The sequence below is a fragment of the Larimichthys crocea genome, chromosome VIII, assembly GCF_000972845.2.
Source record: "Larimichthys crocea isolate SSNF chromosome VIII, L_crocea_2.0, whole genome shotgun sequence".
Lineage (NCBI taxonomy): Eukaryota > Metazoa > Chordata > Actinopteri > Sciaenidae > Larimichthys > Larimichthys crocea.
The window spans coordinates 5,816,464-5,834,837 of NC_040018.1; the positions used below are offsets into that span (position 1 = coordinate 5,816,464).

The 18,374-nt window shown below is 45.5% G+C and overlaps 1 protein-coding gene across 3 annotated transcripts in view; it reads left to right on the forward strand.

The window, feature by feature from the left end:
• lrp4 (low density lipoprotein receptor-related protein 4) overlaps nucleotides 1-18,374 on the forward strand; it is a 113,617-nt gene that overhangs the window by 75,883 nt on the left and 19,360 nt on the right. For all 3 annotated transcript variants that reach the window (XM_027281172.1, XM_027281173.1, XM_027281174.1), the window contains exons 4-14: nucleotides 2,184-2,297; nucleotides 2,376-2,492; nucleotides 3,559-3,687; nucleotides 7,585-7,704; nucleotides 7,802-7,927; nucleotides 9,055-9,180; nucleotides 9,946-10,080; nucleotides 10,895-11,020; nucleotides 11,511-11,741; nucleotides 12,528-12,684; nucleotides 13,252-13,469. In XM_027281172.1, coding sequence (XP_027136973.1) covers nucleotides 2,184-2,297; nucleotides 2,376-2,492; nucleotides 3,559-3,687; nucleotides 7,585-7,704; nucleotides 7,802-7,927; nucleotides 9,055-9,180; nucleotides 9,946-10,080; nucleotides 10,895-11,020; nucleotides 11,511-11,741; nucleotides 12,528-12,684; nucleotides 13,252-13,469 — 1,599 coding nt within the window. The remainder of the gene's footprint in view (nucleotides 1-2,183; nucleotides 2,298-2,375; nucleotides 2,493-3,558; nucleotides 3,688-7,584; nucleotides 7,705-7,801; nucleotides 7,928-9,054; nucleotides 9,181-9,945; nucleotides 10,081-10,894; nucleotides 11,021-11,510; nucleotides 11,742-12,527; nucleotides 12,685-13,251; nucleotides 13,470-18,374) is intronic.

Genomic DNA, 18,374 nt, shown 5'->3' on the forward strand with positions numbered 1-18,374 from the left:
TCAGGGCTGTTGGGGTGAATGACAAATGTGTCTCTTATCTTCCGGTCTCAAGGTTAGCTGTCCGGTGAAACAACATTTCCGAACGCACAGCCGCCAGTATATTTAATGAAGTCGTAAAACAAGCTGCTGGAGCTCAGGTTCACGAGGTTAAACCAGTCTTGGTTAGGAATTTCAAGGAACTGACAATTGGTTAAGAAATCAGCTTCATTCATCTTTCCAATTCCTGAAAATGACTGGAGTAAAATGACCGACATAATAACATTAGTTTGACGCAGGAAAAAGCTGAATAATTGGCCAATAACCTGATTAACTAAGTCAGGGAATGGAGTTGGAGAGTAATCAGATTTTGTGTGAATTAGGGACTTTTTGGCAAGCTAGTCGACCGGAGACAGACTGGACCTCTTCCACGAGTGAGTAGATGTGCGCCGGCATAGATATCCTCTAAGTTATTGTGTGTGTGCGTGGCGCTGATCGTTACAATATTGTACCTCTTAACATGACTGGTGGAGGCCGCACATCTACCGACCACTATCAGAACCCATTTTTGTCCAGTTAGTGGTACTCAAACTGTGGTACGAGCTCCCTCTGGTGGTACGCGGCGCCAACCGACCAATACATTTGTTTAAAATCATATAATACTGTGAAAGTACCAGAACATTGTTAAAATGTAATTTACAATCTGTTCCGTTTTTCTAAGCCATCTACGTAGTAAATCTGTGTCTGGCTTGCAGTTCATGCTGCAAAATGGTGACGTAAATTTGGTTTGTGTCCGAGGGTTTGAGAGAGGGAGCGCTTTGGTTTAGAGACATAGACAGTGAATGAGAGTGAGTGAGCGCCCGCCTCGATAAAGCCGATAAGAAGAAATAAGATGTTATTTCCTGATTGTTTCACAGTGGTTACGTTCAGCACAGGCCTCCATCCTCGAGTCAGAACTGTCTCGTTTTGTTTATAGAGGATGTAAAGCCCATTCAATTCTATATATTCTGGACCAATAATAATAATAAAGAATCTGACATGGATTTATAGGCTAATATTTGTGTAGCACACCAACACATTTAGACTTTATTTGGTCAAACTTGTTCTTAAAGAGTTGTGACAGCATATTTTACTTAGGATCAAGGTGCCACTATTCTCCAAATGTAGCTCATACAAAGTGAAAAAAAGTTCTTCTCTTAAACTGGCCTGTGGGAAACTAGATACGGTGAACAAACTTTCCAGGGAGGCAGTCACAGTGTTGCTCTCTGTCTCAGAGTAAGTGTGTGAAAATAAAAATGGAGCTCCATTTGTCATGTTCACACACACATGCCCAGCCAATTGCTCAATGAGGCGGGTGCGGACGTTTCGATGCAACTCAATTCAGAAACCTCGGAAAGGTGTGAGAGGGATTCAGACGCTGTTCGACTACCCCATGTTCCTGTCGCACGGTTGAAGCCTTTACAGTTGAACCTTCCGCATCCAACCAATAGGCAATCAGCCTTCTTGTGAGGTCATAGGGAGTCGAGGATTGATGTGGACGCCTGAGTGTTGGGAACCTTTTAAGTTGTGGTTTGAGACGTTTTAAATTCTTTTTCTTACCATGAAAGCTTCTCACGACCGACATATGTTCAAGCTGGCCACAGTCTTTGTACTCCCCGAGGGATGAATCACCAAAGTTTTTCGAGCCACCCGTCGTGGTGGTTTGGTTTCATGTGTCATTGCGAAGCATTTGTTACACGTCTTCGGAAAAAAGTGCTGCAAAAATAGAGGCGTCATTATAGCAAATGTTTTCACTCGACATGTGAAGGCAGCCACACACACACACACACACACACACACTCGATATGACTACTCAGCCTCCCTTCTCAGTGTGTCACTGTAGCTGTCGATCGGACGTCTTTTGCGCCGCGATCGAAGCGCAGGATATTCAGTCTGTGCTCCAGACCTACAGCCTCTGGAGAGTTCAGCTTGTTTACGGAGAGAGCGAGAGAGAGAAAAAAATCTGTCTCTTCTCCTCGGCTCTTTGCTCTGAGCCTGACATAAAAGGTCACAGTTTCCCTGGTGTCAGTGCAGCTGTGAATATATAATGTAAGCAGGGCGCAGGGACGGCCACCTCTTATCTAATTCTTGTACGGTATCTGCTCTTTGCTTGTGTTGCGTGCTCATTATTTGTCTCTCTCTTTCCTCTTTTTTTTGTCTCCCTGCAGCTCCCAGGGAGTGCGAAGAGGACGAGTTCCACTGCCAGAACGGCTACTGTATTCGCAGCCTGTGGCACTGCGACGGCGACAACGATTGCGGGGACAACAGCGACGAACAGTGTGGTGGGTACACACACACACACAAAAACACCACGTGTTCATTCACACTGTCTCACGTTGTTTGTTTTTTCCCGGCACCAGACATGCGTAAATGTTCAGACAAGGAGTTCCGCTGCACAGATGGCAGTTGTATCGCCGAGCACTGGTACTGTGACGGAGACACGGACTGTAAGGACGGATCGGACGAGGAAAACTGCCGTGAGTTACCCAGAGTGCATCATTCTCTCTCTTCGTTTTTGGGCCTTCACCCACAGTACCACACGGCTGATCATACGATGTTTGATGAAGCGGCTCGGTGTCTTTTCCCAACAAATTATCATCAGCGGGTAACATTTACACCTGATCTGATCTTTTGCTCAATGAGTAAAGTAGCTATCGGCTGTCCTAAAAGTCGCTATATGAGTCAGCGCCTAATTTACATAATCAGCCACGTGCATGTAATTATAACGGATGCTGTAGGAGACCCTGAATATGCAGCAGCTTCACGCATGCGCGATTCATTTGCACGCCAGGGTCGTGCAACTAAATCCTACACACCGGGGGAGACATCTTCATCATCGACATAACGAGTGTCATCTTATGATTGGGTCAATGCAGATCATTTATTCGCTACAGCTTAAAAAAGAGATCCATCAAATGGCCACTGCTCATGAGAAAGCCCGTCAATCGGTGCTTCTATATGCACTTTAGCGGCTGTTGTCGGCTTGTTAAAGTCATTTGAATAAGTGAACATCCTGGTGAACATTGCTGATTTTTCATCTCAGGGTTTAAAAAGAAGGCACAAAGGCTTGAAACAGGGGGTTTATCTCTATGGAAGCAAAGAAAAGTCATCACTCAGAGCCGTGTTTACTCCTTGTACCCAGAGTAAAATTCATAAACTGAAATAAACTATTCTAAATAAGTTTGTAAAAATCCAGACAGGAATAAAGTCTCTGAACATCAGTCCAGGGCTGCTACGTCATGATTAAAAACTCTGGCCCTAACTGTAGTTACTGACCAGCTGCATGTAAACTAAGATCTTCCAGCAAGCATTTTACTGCAGAGCTTGTAAACATATTCACTGTCTTTGTAGAGAGCTGAGCTTCATCTTCATTTCACACACAGCCTCTGACAGACTCACCAGAGAAGAGCTGAAGCTTCAAAGAGCCTCAGACAGCCGACTGCTGCGCCGTCTTTCTTTTTTTTTTTTTCCAGCATTGGCATCTGTTTAACACGTCTGTGTGTGTGTGTGTGTGTGTGTGTGTTTCTGTTTCTGTGTGTGCAGCCTCAGATGTGATGACAGCCACCTGCAGCGTGGAGGAGTTCCAGTGCGCGTACGGCCGCTGCATCCTGGACATCTACCACTGCGACGGAGACGACGACTGCGGAGACTGGTCGGACGAGTCGGACTGCTGTAAGCTCTACCATGCATGAAACTCACTCCCAACATCACAGAGACCCAACGCTGACACCCGGTGTTCGTTAACCCTGAACCTCAAGGGGGGGGACGTTCCTCTCAGACACTAATCTACTGTTACGGCTCATAAATCTTTTTCCTTTCCATGAAAAAAAAAAAAAAAAACAACCTCAAAATTAGTCAAACCTGATCCTAAATGTGAGCTCCAGCTTACAGACCGACTCTCAGACTGGGGCCAAATTGCATCACTTCACAAAAACGTCTCCTTTCATGATCTCGAATGCAAAACTTGGTGGACGTCCAAGAGGAAAACAAAGCACAGTGTTAGAGCGGCGCGACTGATCCGGCCTGTCCTGCTGGTGTAAAACTTGCAGTGAGCTGCCGTTCGTTATCTGTTTACACAAACGCGCACAGATAAACACACAAGAACACGAAGCTCCTCTGGGAGATCGCTCCTCTGTTTTTAAATGAGTTTCTTCTCTCCCTCCAGCTGACGTCTTTTCCTCTCTCTCTCTCTCCCTTTTTCCTCTCCCTCTGTGTATCCCGATGGCATTTTGCTGCTGCTGCACGTGTCCCGACATCCTTGCATCCCGCATGTTGACACGCTAGTTCATCTGGAGTTTAAAAAGCACTTTCGTAGGCGTATCACATGTTGAGATGCGGTACGTGACAGATAGCGGCCCTATCTGTCTCACTTTATTTTTTTGATTCGCTGATTGAAACATCAAACCTCAAAGATGTTTAGTTTGATGTCATCTTAGGCTGAATCACAGTTTTAATGAAGCAGAATATGACTAAATTTGCCCTTTTTTTGGTGTCAGGTGTGTTAAGGTTTCATGTGCTTCTGGGGTTCGTGTCAAGCGTCCAGCTACACAAAAACACGGCCAGAGCGTCAAGCAGACTGTTGTTTCGTGACGTTTTGTGTCGACTGAACGTTCTTAAGTCAGTCGGCAGTCAGGTTGAGCTCAGGAACATCTGCTGTAGCGCAGACTGTCGCTCAACACATCATCTGTCAGAATTGGAAAACACTCTGTCTGTTAGATCTTTTCTGTCACTGCAACTCACAAACACACACACAGAGTGAAGCCATGGTCCTGATTAACAGAGACTATCGTGTTTCGCTCTCCTCTCTCCAGAGACGCTGCCTGCTGCTGACAAATCTCTCAGCATCTCCCTCCTCGATTGCCCGGCTCTGACTTCTCATGTTTGTTTCATTCGCTCATTGTCTATAACCGGCCACCATCTCTCTCTCTCTCTCTCTCTCTCTCTCACACACACTCACGCACAGTGGTTTCCCCCTCTTTTGATGTGTGTATCCGCAGCGCGATAGGCGCAGCTTCAAGATCTTGTACCGTCGTTCGGTCATGACAGTCCACTGAGCGGCTCTCTGTTTTCTCTCTCATCTCCTCCCACATTCAGGTTTTTGTTAAATTGCCGCCTCGCTTCTGAGGTGTTAAACATCTTTTTTTTGTGGAGAGCTGGCATCAAAGTTTTTTGAAATAAAAAAAGTAGAAAAAGAGACGAGAGATCCTGAAGAAAAACTGCATATATCAGATCTAAGGAGTTACACACACACACACATACAGTATGGTTTGCGTGTCTCTTAAATGACACAGATTTGAAAACGAGCCCTAAATTCAGTCACTAATCTTCCTTCTTCACTAAACAGTGACAGGATTCTGAACTGCGTGTTCTCTTTTTGGATCAAAAACCAACAAGGTTAATAGATCACTCTACATCCTGTCCGATGGACTGAAACCAGCTGGGCCTAATGTCCCCTAACTGTTCATTTCCTGCTGTCCTGTACTCTTAAACTGCACATTTATTTGTCTTACTTATTTTTATTCCGATGTTGTCTTTTTTTGGTATTCTGAGCAGCGGTCGTTCGGAACGAGAGCGAAAGTTTTTATTTATTTTTTATTTTTTTGTCTTTAAAAAAATCAAAGTGTTTTGAAGAAAAGGCCCAAAGACGCCTCGGCTATCTGAAACATACAGTTTGTACACACACACATTCTCACACACACACACACACACACACACACACACACACACATACACAGAGGAGGCATTCCTCAGAGGCATAAGACAGCCCATCCTCAGACGGCATTCCTTGGCATCGGCTCTGCAGACACATGAAGGGCGCTTTGTTAGAGAAGAAGCCTCTCTCTCTCACACTCACACACACTCACACACACACACACACACACACACACACACGCTCTCTCCCTCTCTCTCTCTATCTCTCTCTCTCTCTCTCCCCCGTGAATGCACACACACACACACACACACACACACACACGTCCAAAAAACAATCACACTTTCATGCCTGGTTACCGCTTGCGAACACTGATACTGCTTTTGGCTGCATAGCTGAGCAGATGAAAGAGCATAGTTGGTATGTTTGTGTGCGCGTGTGTGTGTGTGTGAGAGAGAGAGAGAGAGATAAAGGCTGGATGAATCATTTGAGTGTGTGTGGGCGTCGGTGTGGGTGTTGGTGTGTTCGGTGGCATCCCACGCTGATTCTTGTGGCCTATAAGTCTGAGTCTCTCTCCCTCTCTCTCTCTCTGTGGGAGAGCCACCTGCTGTTTTGATCATCTCTCTCTTCTCTCGCCCAGCTGATAAGCCCGTACCGGGAGGCTTGAAGCTCTACAACACTCCCTCCCCTCCCCATCGCATTCCCTCGCTTGTCATTTTGTTCCTCCCTTATCTGACGCCCACCGAGGCTTTGATGGGAGCCGACTCATGCTGTCAGGAAGAAAACACACACCGAAGACACACACACACACTCGGGATTTAAGATGCTTATGTTTGATTCAGCTTTAATCTTCTCGTCCACCTCCGTCCTCATCCGCTGCCAGTTTGAGCTTCGCTTTGATCCGATCACACGTAGAGATGTGGTGGGAGAACTGAAGGTGGGACGGCGATCTCGAGTCAGAGACGATCACGAGGCAGCCAAAATAAACAGAAACAAGTCATGTTTACAAGAACAAAAATCAGCGTATGATACACTGTATCTTTGCGTTTTTGCTCTTTAAATATTTTTTGTGGGCAACATTCAGAGATGACAACACTAGTATCAAAGGCCTTCCAAGGTCCATAGTTTTGATCTGATTTGAAGCAGGCTTGTGGAAAACCTACCTGAATCTCATTTGCATGATTTGATGATCAACATTTTTCACGTGACCAGAACCGATCCACTCGGATCTTGCACACACTGATAGACAAATACAGCGGGAGACGTGCTGGCCCGTTCACACTGGAACTAATTTGGCTGCAGGCTGACTTCGGTGGTTGGGGGGGGCGTCTTGGTTACCAGGAAAGGACCCGTGATGACCTCTCTGTCTGTAAACCAGCAACTTATTAAATATTTTGGATCCAGACCCCTTAAAACAACACGGTGCCTTGTCCCAACATGCTTCCCCCCCGCTGCAGGTTCGAAGTGCAAAACTCTCAGATCAAAGATTTACTTTCTCCTCTTTCAGCTTGCAAACTGTAAACTGTCAGCAGGGCTTTCATCACTAACCAATCTCCCAGTCAGGCTAATTCTTTAGTCTGCAAAAAGTCTGAAAGTAATTAGAAATAACCAGAACAATTTGTTAGACCAACAGTCGCCCCCCAAAAAACCCTTTAATTATGTATAACAGAGAAAAGCAATGAATCATCACATTTCAGATGCAGGAACAAGAGAATATTCAGCATTTTTGACAAAATAAAAGCTTCGACAATAATTACCTTTTCATTACTACCAGATAAATAAAGTTGTGACTTCTTTTGGAAGTCCTAACTGCAACTTCGGGAAGCTCTGATGATCATTTTTCCTGTATAAAGTTGGTTTAATCAGCTTTGTTGTCATTGTGTTGATGTCATTCTATGTGTGTGTGTTTGTGTGTGTAGCCTCCCACCAGCCCTGCAGATCAGTTGAATTCATGTGCAGCAGCGGGATGTGCATCAACGCCGGCTGGAGGTGCGACGGCGAATACGACTGCGACGATCAGTCGGACGAAAAGAACTGCAGTGAGTTGCGGCCGCTTTCATCCGAATCACAGAAACATGTCACGTGTATCTGAACGTGTGTGTTTTTTTTCCTCGTTCATGTCACCGTCTCCTTCAGCCACGTCCATGTGCACGACCGACCAGTTCCGCTGCGGGACCGGACGCTGCGTCAGGTTGTCGTGGAGATGCGACGGCGAGGACGACTGCTCCGACCACAGCGATGAAGAGGGCTGTGAGAAAACTGGTAAGACTGGAGGTTGTTGTCTTGTCTTGTCTTCGTTTTTTTTTTTTCTTTTTCTGAAGCTAAATATAACACGAGCTTCAATCGTAGTCATGACAACAGCTCAGAACAAGCCCTCCTCTGCTGACAAAAACTCTCTTCTTTTCTTTGCCTCTTTTCTTTGCCTCTTTTCTTTTTTTTTTCTGTTGAGAAACACAAGTGTTGCTTTAAAACAAAAGACTGATCAGTTTGGCAGCCGCTTCGCTGATGGAAAAACCAACCTGTGGACAAAAACCACACGAATCTGGCCCTGAATATTTCGATAGAAAAATGAACAATGAACAGGCAGCAGAGAAAAAGAGAAGATGGAACGTTTTGACTTTGTCTCTGGATACTATCCATCTATAACCTAAGCCATGATGGTAAAGTAGTTCCAGATCACTTTTTCATGAACCCCGTGAACCCTTAAAGTTTCCCGTAAACTTCCCAGCTTTAAAGTTAATCCGCTTGTATCCACTCCACACAACATTACGAGTGTTGTTTTCTGACATTTCTTTCTGTATTTATTCGCATGATGTCATTTTATGGAAATCACGACATCTTTTGCATCATTTGTACCGGTCCCTTCAGCGTCAGGAGTCTCCGTCCACGCCGGAATCATCTCTGAGGGTGTTTATCAGGCAGTTAAACGTAACGACGGGCTCGGGTGGTAGAAGAGGTCAAAAATCAAAAACACTTTAACTCGCCCAATAAACGTTGGTGTTTTTGTGATGTGTCAGGTATGAGTAATAACGGTTTATTAGGTGAAGGCTGGAGTGGGAGAGGAGAGAGTCAGTGTGGAGGAGAGTGTGGAGATTCTTCTTACTGTTGTTTTAAAGGGTTAATTCAGGGGTCTGGATATGAATACAATCTTACATCACTGTATAATATATCATATTATGCAACATCAATATGCATATCACACAGTCTAGTGCAGTTGTAACAAACTTAGAAACTTTCTCGATGAAATAACCAGATAGGAATGTTGCAGCATATCTCCGGAATTAAATGCAGAGCACGTTGACGTACTTCATCACACTTTTTTTTTTCCTCCGGGATGACGGATCTCTGTTGTCTCGCGGGGCATATCATCGTACTGCATCTCCCCGCAGACAGTCCTCCATGTGCTCCCGATCAGTTCCAGTGTGGGAACGGACGCTGCATTGGTCAGAGGAAGGTGTGCAACGAGGCCAACGACTGCGGAGACGGGACGGACGAGCTCCCGCACCACGACTGCCGTGAGTTGACACGTTGGCATCGGTGCCGCGGTGTCGAGAGTGAACAGTCAGGCTTAAAGAATGCACAGAACCTGAAGTAACACTTATTTTGAATGAGTTTGGCTACATATTGACAGCTTGACATTAGCCAAAGAAACAAAGGTCTCAAAATATATATGTAACAGTACACAACATAATTTAGTTTTTTCTTTTACTTACAAGAGTTTTCTGTGTTTGATAGTTATTAAAGTGTTATCCCCCTGTGGAGCATAAATGTGCTCAGCAGATTTTTATTGCAATCTGTCAGAAGGCTAAATATTAATAATAATTTTGTCCAAAGGACTCGTGAATGTGTGCCATAAATTTCCTTTTTACGCTCCAGCCATTCGATTTTCATATTTTTGGTGTTCAAGTGGAACTTTGGTTTGAATCTAAAGGTTTCATCTTCTGGGCTTGAAAATGTTTGCCAAGGTCTAATGGTGGGCCCGAGCAGAAAGGTCAGCGCTGTCACCAGCATCTTTCCGAAGTGCCCAGCACGGCTCGTGAATGTTCAAACAAAAGTTTAATGACAATCTGGAATTTGTTTTCATGCATTTCAAAGCCCTGGACCAGACTGACCTTGCTGCTCGTGGGCGTGAAATATTTCAGGGCTCCACACCAAGATGAGTCAGAGCATACAGCGAGCGTGGTTGGGAGTTTATGCTGAATCAGTGCTGCTTGTGTTGATGTTCCTGTAATGTTTCTGTGCTCTCACACACACGCACGCACGCACACACACACATACAGGTCCGCGCTCCAGTGAGGGCAACTGTAACCAGAATAACGGAGGCTGCTCCCAGAAGTGTCAGATGGCCAGAGGACTGGTCCAGTGCACCTGTCACACCGGATACCGACTGATGGATGATGGCAAAGCCTGCCAGGGTACTACTGTGTGTGTGTGTGTGTGTGTGTGTGTGTGTGTGTGTGTATGTGTGTGTTTGCGCGTGTGTGTGTGTGTGTGTGTGTATAAACATCACAATCTGACATCAGTGTCTGCACTGAAAGTGATTGAGCAGAGTGATTATTGCTAAAAAGTTTAGATTGGACATCAGGGAGGAATCGAAGCTTTTGAGTAAATTTAAGTTGGTTTAGAATATTAAACTCCAGAACTCATGTTCAGGAATCAGTAAAAAAACAACAGGTAGCAAAATATTGCAAAGTTAAAATAATGAAGTGAGGAAAATAAGGAAAAGTGTAACCTCTATCTTCGTCATACCATCTTTAATTTCTTAAATATGGTCAGGCATCAATGTCCAGTGTTCCACCTCACGGAGTTTATGTCATTCAGTTTGTCTTTAAGTCGGCAGGATGTTTCCCAAAAGTATTCATTTCCATGGAACACTGTGGAAAGTTTAGCTTTGGGCTGACAAATTATTGATTATAATTTGGTGTGGACCACGAATCTGGGATTTCTGCCACGAGTCAAACTTTTTATCGCCAGAACTCACAGAGACATAAAATCTCCTCTTGATATTTGTTTCCACATCCTGCGGGCGCGTTCGCAAGGTCAGATACAACATTTTAAAATTCAAAAGGTGTAAACAAGAAGTTGGACATGGATGTTTTTTTTCCAAAAGTATGAATGAGTTTTTCACCTTCCAGCCACCTTCTCTTCTCTGCTTTTTGTCTTGAATTCATTGTTAACCCTGCGGGAGCTCGACGCCAGCATCACTCTGTCCTTTTTGGTCCGTTCCAGATGTGGACGAATGTGCTGAAGAAGGCTACTGCAGCCAGGGCTGTACCAACACGGAAGGGGGCTTCCAGTGCTGGTGCGTTCAGGGCTACGAGCTCCGACCCGACAAGCGCAGCTGCAAAGCTCTGGGTAAGAAACCACTGTACTGTATTTCAACCTTGACATGTGACCACAGAGTCGCCCGAGTTTGACCTCCAATAAAAACACGGTTGCATAGTGTTTATATTTGCTTCAGCAGTAACTGTATCCGTTCCTCTGCCCCGGGGTCTTGGACCCAGAATGTGGTTGGCTCATTCAGAAGGTCTGGACTAGATTTAGATATGCGGTGAAGGTAGAGTGCAGGCCTGGTACAGCAGCCCATCAATCTGCTGCAGACCGAGTTAAAGCCAGGTCAGGACTGTCTGTCAGGCAGCTGCCAGGACCCGGGCCATCACCTCCAGTGAGATTAATGCATGCTGTTATTAAAAGTGACCATGGCTTCAAACTTTTTTTTGTCTCTTTCCACTTTTCTTACTGTCCAACTTTCACTTCACGTTTGGCTTCTCGCTGTTTTTCTTTCTTCACTTTAATTCACGTCATCCCCCATCCCCTCTCTCTGTCTTTGCATCCTCCTTTTCAGGTCCAGAGCCAGTGCTGCTGTTCGCCAACCGCATCGACATCCGCCAGGTTTTACCGCACCGCTCTGAGTACACCCTGCTACTCAACAACCTGGAGAACGCCATCGCCTTGGACTTCCACCACAGCCGCGAGCTGGTATTCTGGTCGGACGTGACGCTGGACCGCATCATGAAAGCCAACCTCAACGGCTCCAACGTGGAGGAGGTCGTCTCCACCGGTCTGGAGAGCCCAGGTGAGCGCTCGGCCAATAAGGACGCAGGTTCAAACGCTGGGCAACAGGCTCATTTATCATTTATCCAATTTACTCGACTCTGCTGCTTTCTGTTCAGCCGCGCTCTGCTCTCGCTCACTTCATCCATCACCTTATGACTCTGGCAGTATGACATCAGTACTGCTCAAACTCAAAAGTCTTTTTTCCTTTTCCTCTTTCCTCTCAGACTCTTGTTTGTTTTCTTCTTACTTTCTGTTGCTTTGTGTCTCTTCCAGCATCATAAACTTGCTCTTTTGAACTCTTTCTCTTTTGGTCTCTTAGTTTTGGGAAAACATTTATGTGCTTTCTTTCTAAAAGTGAATCTGTATCAGTCTCATGTCTGGGTTAAAGTTAGTGTTCTGTCTCTTGTGTTTAAACGAAAAGAAAACTTTATGTGCTGTTACTATTTCTTGATGAGCAACAGTTGATAATTTTTTTTAGTCCTTCTATGAAGCATCTCTGCCTTTAGCACGAGTTGCCAGATACAGTCGCTGTTTTCCCAGTGTCCTGTCATCACTGACATCACTACAACCTGTCAAGAAATAGTCCCTGACATAGCCCGCAACTTTTCATTTTTACACTTCAGTGTTTGTCTCGATTAAACAAAAGGGATATCACATTTTAATTAGTGAGCTTTAGAGGTGCCGCTATGTGATTTTCTTCCCTTCGGAGAGATCCAGGCTAGCTGTTTCCCCTCATTTCCAGTCTTTATGCTAAGCTATGCTAACCTTCACCTGGTTGTAAAACGTTCATTTGCTCCTTCTTTAGGTGGACTGGCCATAGACTGGATCCACGACAAGTTGTACTGGACAGACTCTGGGACGTCCCGCATCGAGGTGGCCAACCTGGACGGGACGCACCGTAAGGTGTTGCTGTGGCAGAACATGGAGAAGCCCCGAGCCATCGCGCTGCACCCCATCGAGGGGTACGAGTTCAAACACACACATGCACGCACACACACACACTGTGTATAATTCACTGCAGATGGTTTGAAATGTACACACACTCATATAGACATATCCCCCCTGGATGTGTCCCAGTTGTAGTGCAGCAGCAGCAGAGCAGGGATTAAAGTTTGGCAGCACAGCGGTGCCCACAGGCGAGCATCTGTGTGGAACAAGTATTTCATGAAAGGGGGCAGCAGCTAAGTGTGTTTTCATCCCCCGGATTCATATGGCGCAGTGGCAGTAGAGAGTTTTCGGATAAAGCCCCAGAGAAATGTTAAGCTTGAAAACTCATTCAGCTTATTAGGTAGCTCATTTGCATGGGATAATTGAAAAATATCAAAAAAAAGTAGCTCTTTCCTCCGAGCCCGGACAGAACAGATGAATGAGGATGAAAAGGAAGTGAATACGAGGACAGAGGAGACTTTTTGTTGCATCAGACATCTGGTGTTTCTTGAATCCTGACAGCCCGACAGTCTGTTTACCTCTTAACTTAAGTGGATGCAGATGATGTAAACTAACTATGACTGCCCCACTTTCCTCCTCAGTAAGATCTACTGGACGGACTGGGGCAACACGCCGCGCATCGAGTACGCCAACATGGACGGCTCGAACCGCCGCGTCATCGCAGACACGCACCTGTTCTGGCCCAACGGCCTCACCATTGACTACGCCGGCCGACGCATGTACTGGGTGGACGCCAAGCACCACGTCATCGAGAGAGCAGACCTGGACGGGCGCAACCGCAAGGCCGTCATCAGCCATGGTAAAACCACAGACTGTGAACTGTCTTTTCTGGCACAGATCGAGAACCAGTTCAGAAATACACATTTCAGCAGTGAAGGCTAGAGGAAGCTGCAGTTCCTTCCTTGAAACTGGCTTTTATTTCTGCATTTCTGCCTTCCCTTGCTCAAGGGCACCTCAGCAGTGTCCAGGAAGGTGAACTGGCACCTCTCCAGCTACCAGTCCACCTTCCATACTTTGGTCCGTACTGGACTTAAATCAGACACCCTACGATTCCCAAAAGTCCCTACAGACTGAGCTACTGCCGCCCCGCCGCCATTTCCAGTCATCAAAGTCTTCCAAAGATGAAGGCAGTAAATGCTCTCGACATTTTTAGAAATAAGAATCGATAAGTGGAATTAGAATTGATAGACTGTAAACATAACTATAATTCTGGTGTCTTGGTTAAAGCCTCAATCAAAAAGAGACTGTAGCGGGTCAACTACAAAGAATGCCGGGGTGCCAGTCAGAGTCAAGTCTGACAAAAAAAATTAATAAAACAGAACAAAAATAATGCAGTCAACCCCCACAAATATAATAAACAGGCAGCTTAGCACAGCAATAAATAAGCAATCAACACACCTGCAAGGTGATTTTCAGAATGTGAATATATTTTTTTTCACTGCCAGACTAACCAAAAAACGAAAAGAGTTCAGTTCAGTCCTTGGTTGGGAACTGTCTGTTCCAGGGTTTTCCAACACCCACAGTTCAGTTCAGAACATATGCCAAAACAAAACAAAAAATCGGCTCCGGGTTTTACCACGGACACCCACACAAAAATAAGGAAATAACTCAAAATAAACCAGCGTCTCTCGTCGCGGTGCAGTACAAAAACAACGAAAACAAAATGTACAACAGGTACTCACTGTACCGAAGTTTAAAATAAATGTGTCAGTCGGTCGGTCGGTCTTCTCCACCGGAACCGGCACCTCCTGACGCTTGAAACAGCTGATCCAAGTCAAGAAATACACAATCCACTCCACGGAACGACGGGACTCCAGCAACGCATATATCAAACGTGGACTTAAGCACACGCTTAACAACACTAGGCACTGTTCAGTTCGCGACCCTCGGGACTCTCCTCTTCCTACCTCCACATAACGGTGACTTGCACCTATCCTAAATACTCTTCCTGGAGGACGGATTGAAACTGCGCGGGATGCGGTGGTTTTCTTCCATTGGAGTAGGCGCTGACTGTGGGTGGATGACGGAGGACGCCCATGGATGGAGGTGTGTTTGAAGGTGTGGAGCAATGTGTTTCAGACTGCAGCGCTACACTCCCCCATGCATCAGGACTAACAGGAAGCAGTAACGTTCACGTCAGGGGATTCTTGAGTTTGCTACTGACACAGTTTTCAAAATATTTAAAGCTGATCTTTGAATTCTCGTATTAATTTGACATACAGTCGGACCTGAACGTCCTCTCTGTAAGATAAACGTCTGATGACCTTGTAAACCTGAAACATGAAGTCAGTCAGTTGTTTATCCCGGTACCTCAGAAGTTGCTGACGTTTTTTTCCTTGAAAGCTCAGAGTGAGCAGGAGAGAGATGTGGTGTGCAGAGGCCTGCTGCTTCTCATTAATTAACACACACACACACACACACACACACACAGGGATACATATAAGATGTAGCACGCTGACGTTTACTTCATTATACCATGTGGAGTTAATCAATGCCATATTTGTGTTAAACAGCCCACGCATGTGCCTACCACTGAAACGCACACACGCGCTGAAGGCCGTAAATGATAACACAAAGCTGTGTGTGTGCCTCTTTATGTTGTTGATTCCGACGGTGAAGCTTTTAGGTGTGCAGATTTACAGATGTAAGCAAGGCAGAGCGCTGATCCGTAACAAAGACCCGCTTCACGTCGCACTGAGATTTGTGTCTCGCTTCCAGCTGCGTCACTCCTATCGCCGCGGGCTGGCGGTGTGACAATGTCATTCGGGAGCTGTAGCGGGGGATGAAGCGGTAACAGACCTGCTTGCAGCACTTTTTTTTTCTTAAATTGATGCAGTTGACTGCAAAACTAAAAGACGTGAAGTAGAATCCAAATCTTAAATGTGTGTTTTCAAGCTCAGGGAATCAGTTTACAGTGAAAGTCCACGTGAGTCTCGGAGTGATAAATTGTCAGAGGTCGTGCAGCGTGAGTGCACACAGCCGACGAGTGGCTTCTAATTTGGGATGATTTTTTTTTTTTTTCTTTTTCTGATGAAGTGGAAAGAGAGTGTGAAAGCATGTCAGTGACGTGTTTAAGAGTGTGAAAAGAGGGACAGAGGAAATGTTTCATGAAGATGTGTGTGTGTGTGTGTGTGCACGTGTGTGTGTGCATGTGCCATCAGCCCTGTGAGCTCTCCTTAATGATGTGTGCTCTCAGGATAAAAGGCTGTAATTGGCCCTGTCCTTCTTCCACAGCCTCTGTTTGCTCAGACAACACACAGGACAAATGGGACGTGTGTGTGTGTGTGTGCACATAGTTACGTTCTGCCCAGGAATGTTAACGAGTCTCCTCGAATCTCCTTACACCTATAGTTTTGTATAGTGTGTGTGTGAGCTAGCTGGATGTGTGCCAGCTCCTCTGTCACTGGAGCTGGACAGCAGGCGGGTGTTACGGATAACACCACTATCCAGCCTGCACACCTGTGCAGCTTGAGGTGGGGGACAGGAAGAAAAGGGGCCGTGTGTGTGTGTGTGTGTGTGTGTGTGTGTGTGTGTGTGTGTGTGTGTGTGTGTGTGTATGGACGTGATCATAGACTACATCTGCTTGGGAACAAATGTTCTATACTACAGTGATCCGTCTGCTGCATGACGATACATCGGACAATAAGTCGGGTGTGAAGTAATCACAGTAGACCAATGGAACAATGCCCCCTAGTGGACAGCAGCTCAGTTCACAGGTCTTTTGAACAATGACCATATAAAGAACGGACAGAGCATAAGTGATGTCACACAGGTTTCCAAAGCACCGTTTTGAAGCCGAAAATCCAACATGCGGCACTGGCGGCTTTACAGTGTCTACCGCCTCCCGGCTAAGCACGGATTCACACAGGATCAGACACTCCGGGAACAACCGAGGTCTTTCAATTCATTTCAGGGGGGCTCATGTGTTTCTACACCAGCAGTCCGCAACACAGCGGTTGCCGCAAAAAAACACACCGGCGTGCGGGAGAGATGTTGAGCCATCCAACTTCGGGAAAAATGGAGCCTCACGTCACGGTCCTGAAGCCAGTCAGACACTCCACAGACAGCCTGAAATGTCTCTGAAGTATCCAGGTGGATTCACAGACTAAACTCTGATAATCTACCTGTGTGTGTGTGTGTGTGTGTGTGTGTGTGTGTTCAGACTTTGTTTATTTCATGTACCAGCTTCTAAATCTGAGTCCGACTTGCAATTTATGCAGCAAAATAGTGACACGAAGAAGTTTAATTTGATTTGTGTCCAATGATTAGAGAGCGAGAGAGAGAGAGAGTTACCAAAGTCTTCAGGATTCATCCTGTGAGGATCACGAATATCTACAACATGTGGATCATCTGCCACAGTAGGAGTCGCCAAGTCGGAGCTTTTAAATTCGCCACATGATGTAAAATTTTGTTTTAAAAGCAGTGGTTCACAAACTTTTATTATTTTTGTCACAGCACCGCAAGCCATCCGACCCCCCAGTTTATATAGATAGATAACAAACGTAGAGTACACAGATATGCATCAGTCAAGTTAAGTATAGTGTTATTGGACAGTCCACAAGCAGCCAAAAAAACCTCCATCAAGCCGTTAAAAATGCGCAATAAATCGGGGTGTTGTTTAGCTCATTTGGTAGACATATATACGAAGCCTCAGTCCTTGCTGCGGAAGTCCAGGGTTTGATCCGACCTGTGGCCCATTCCTGTCACTCTTCAAGCTGTTTCTATCGAAAAAAAAAGCTTGACAAGGCCAAAGAAATATATATATCTTTAAAAATGCACAATAAATCAACAGTGATTTTACAAATGCTGCATGTGTCACCAAGTGCAGACAGTTTTTATACAAATCTCTACTGTGTATTTTGTGTTTTTTAATATGAATGATTCCTTAAGTAGTTACCATTTATCTTTTAAACAAATGTAAACTTTCCATACCTAAACCTATTTGGTGCGTCTCAGTGTGATTAATGTTCATCTGTGCGATCTGTAGACCTCCCCTGGCCTCTAGATGTCTCCTTAATGACTGAACACACACAGGGCGGGCTGCCCAGTTTGCCCTTGAGTCTTTTCCGTAACAACATAAAAAGCCGTTTAGCTCAAAGAGGAATGTGATTTCACGAAAGGAAAAAAGTCTCTAAACATTCCCTATATCGCAGTCCATCACACTTTCAAGCCGAGCAGTGTTCTGTCCAGCTGGAGGCGACGTTATGTCACTGATGACCCGTGGATAGCGGAGTGTGCCACATTCAGCCGAGGCGTGAAAAGACCCGGAGGTTCCACGTGTAGATTAAAGGCGACATTACTGCGAAGGCTGAGTTTGGACGTTTGATGCCCTGTCGGGCCTGCAGCTGCTCCTCCAGCTGTCCCGGAAAAAAAGGGGGAGCGGGAGGTGGGGGGGCCATGGACGACATGGAAGAAGGTGACCGTATCAAAACCAGGCGCCTCCTAGCTGTTCGTGACTCAGAGGAAGGAAGAGGGTGCACTGTTGTCTCCCGCGTGTCAGGATAAGATCAGAAAACACAGACGTTCAACCAGTATCACCTCACACACACCTGGACTTTGTCTGAAGAGGAGGAAAAAATGAGTAGTTTTCAACTCTCAACTCTTTTTCTTCCTTTAGCTTGTGCTCTTATTTGATCAGACTAATGGGTCTAATTCAATAAAAGCTTCTTATATGTCATAACTTTTGGTATAAGATATATATGAG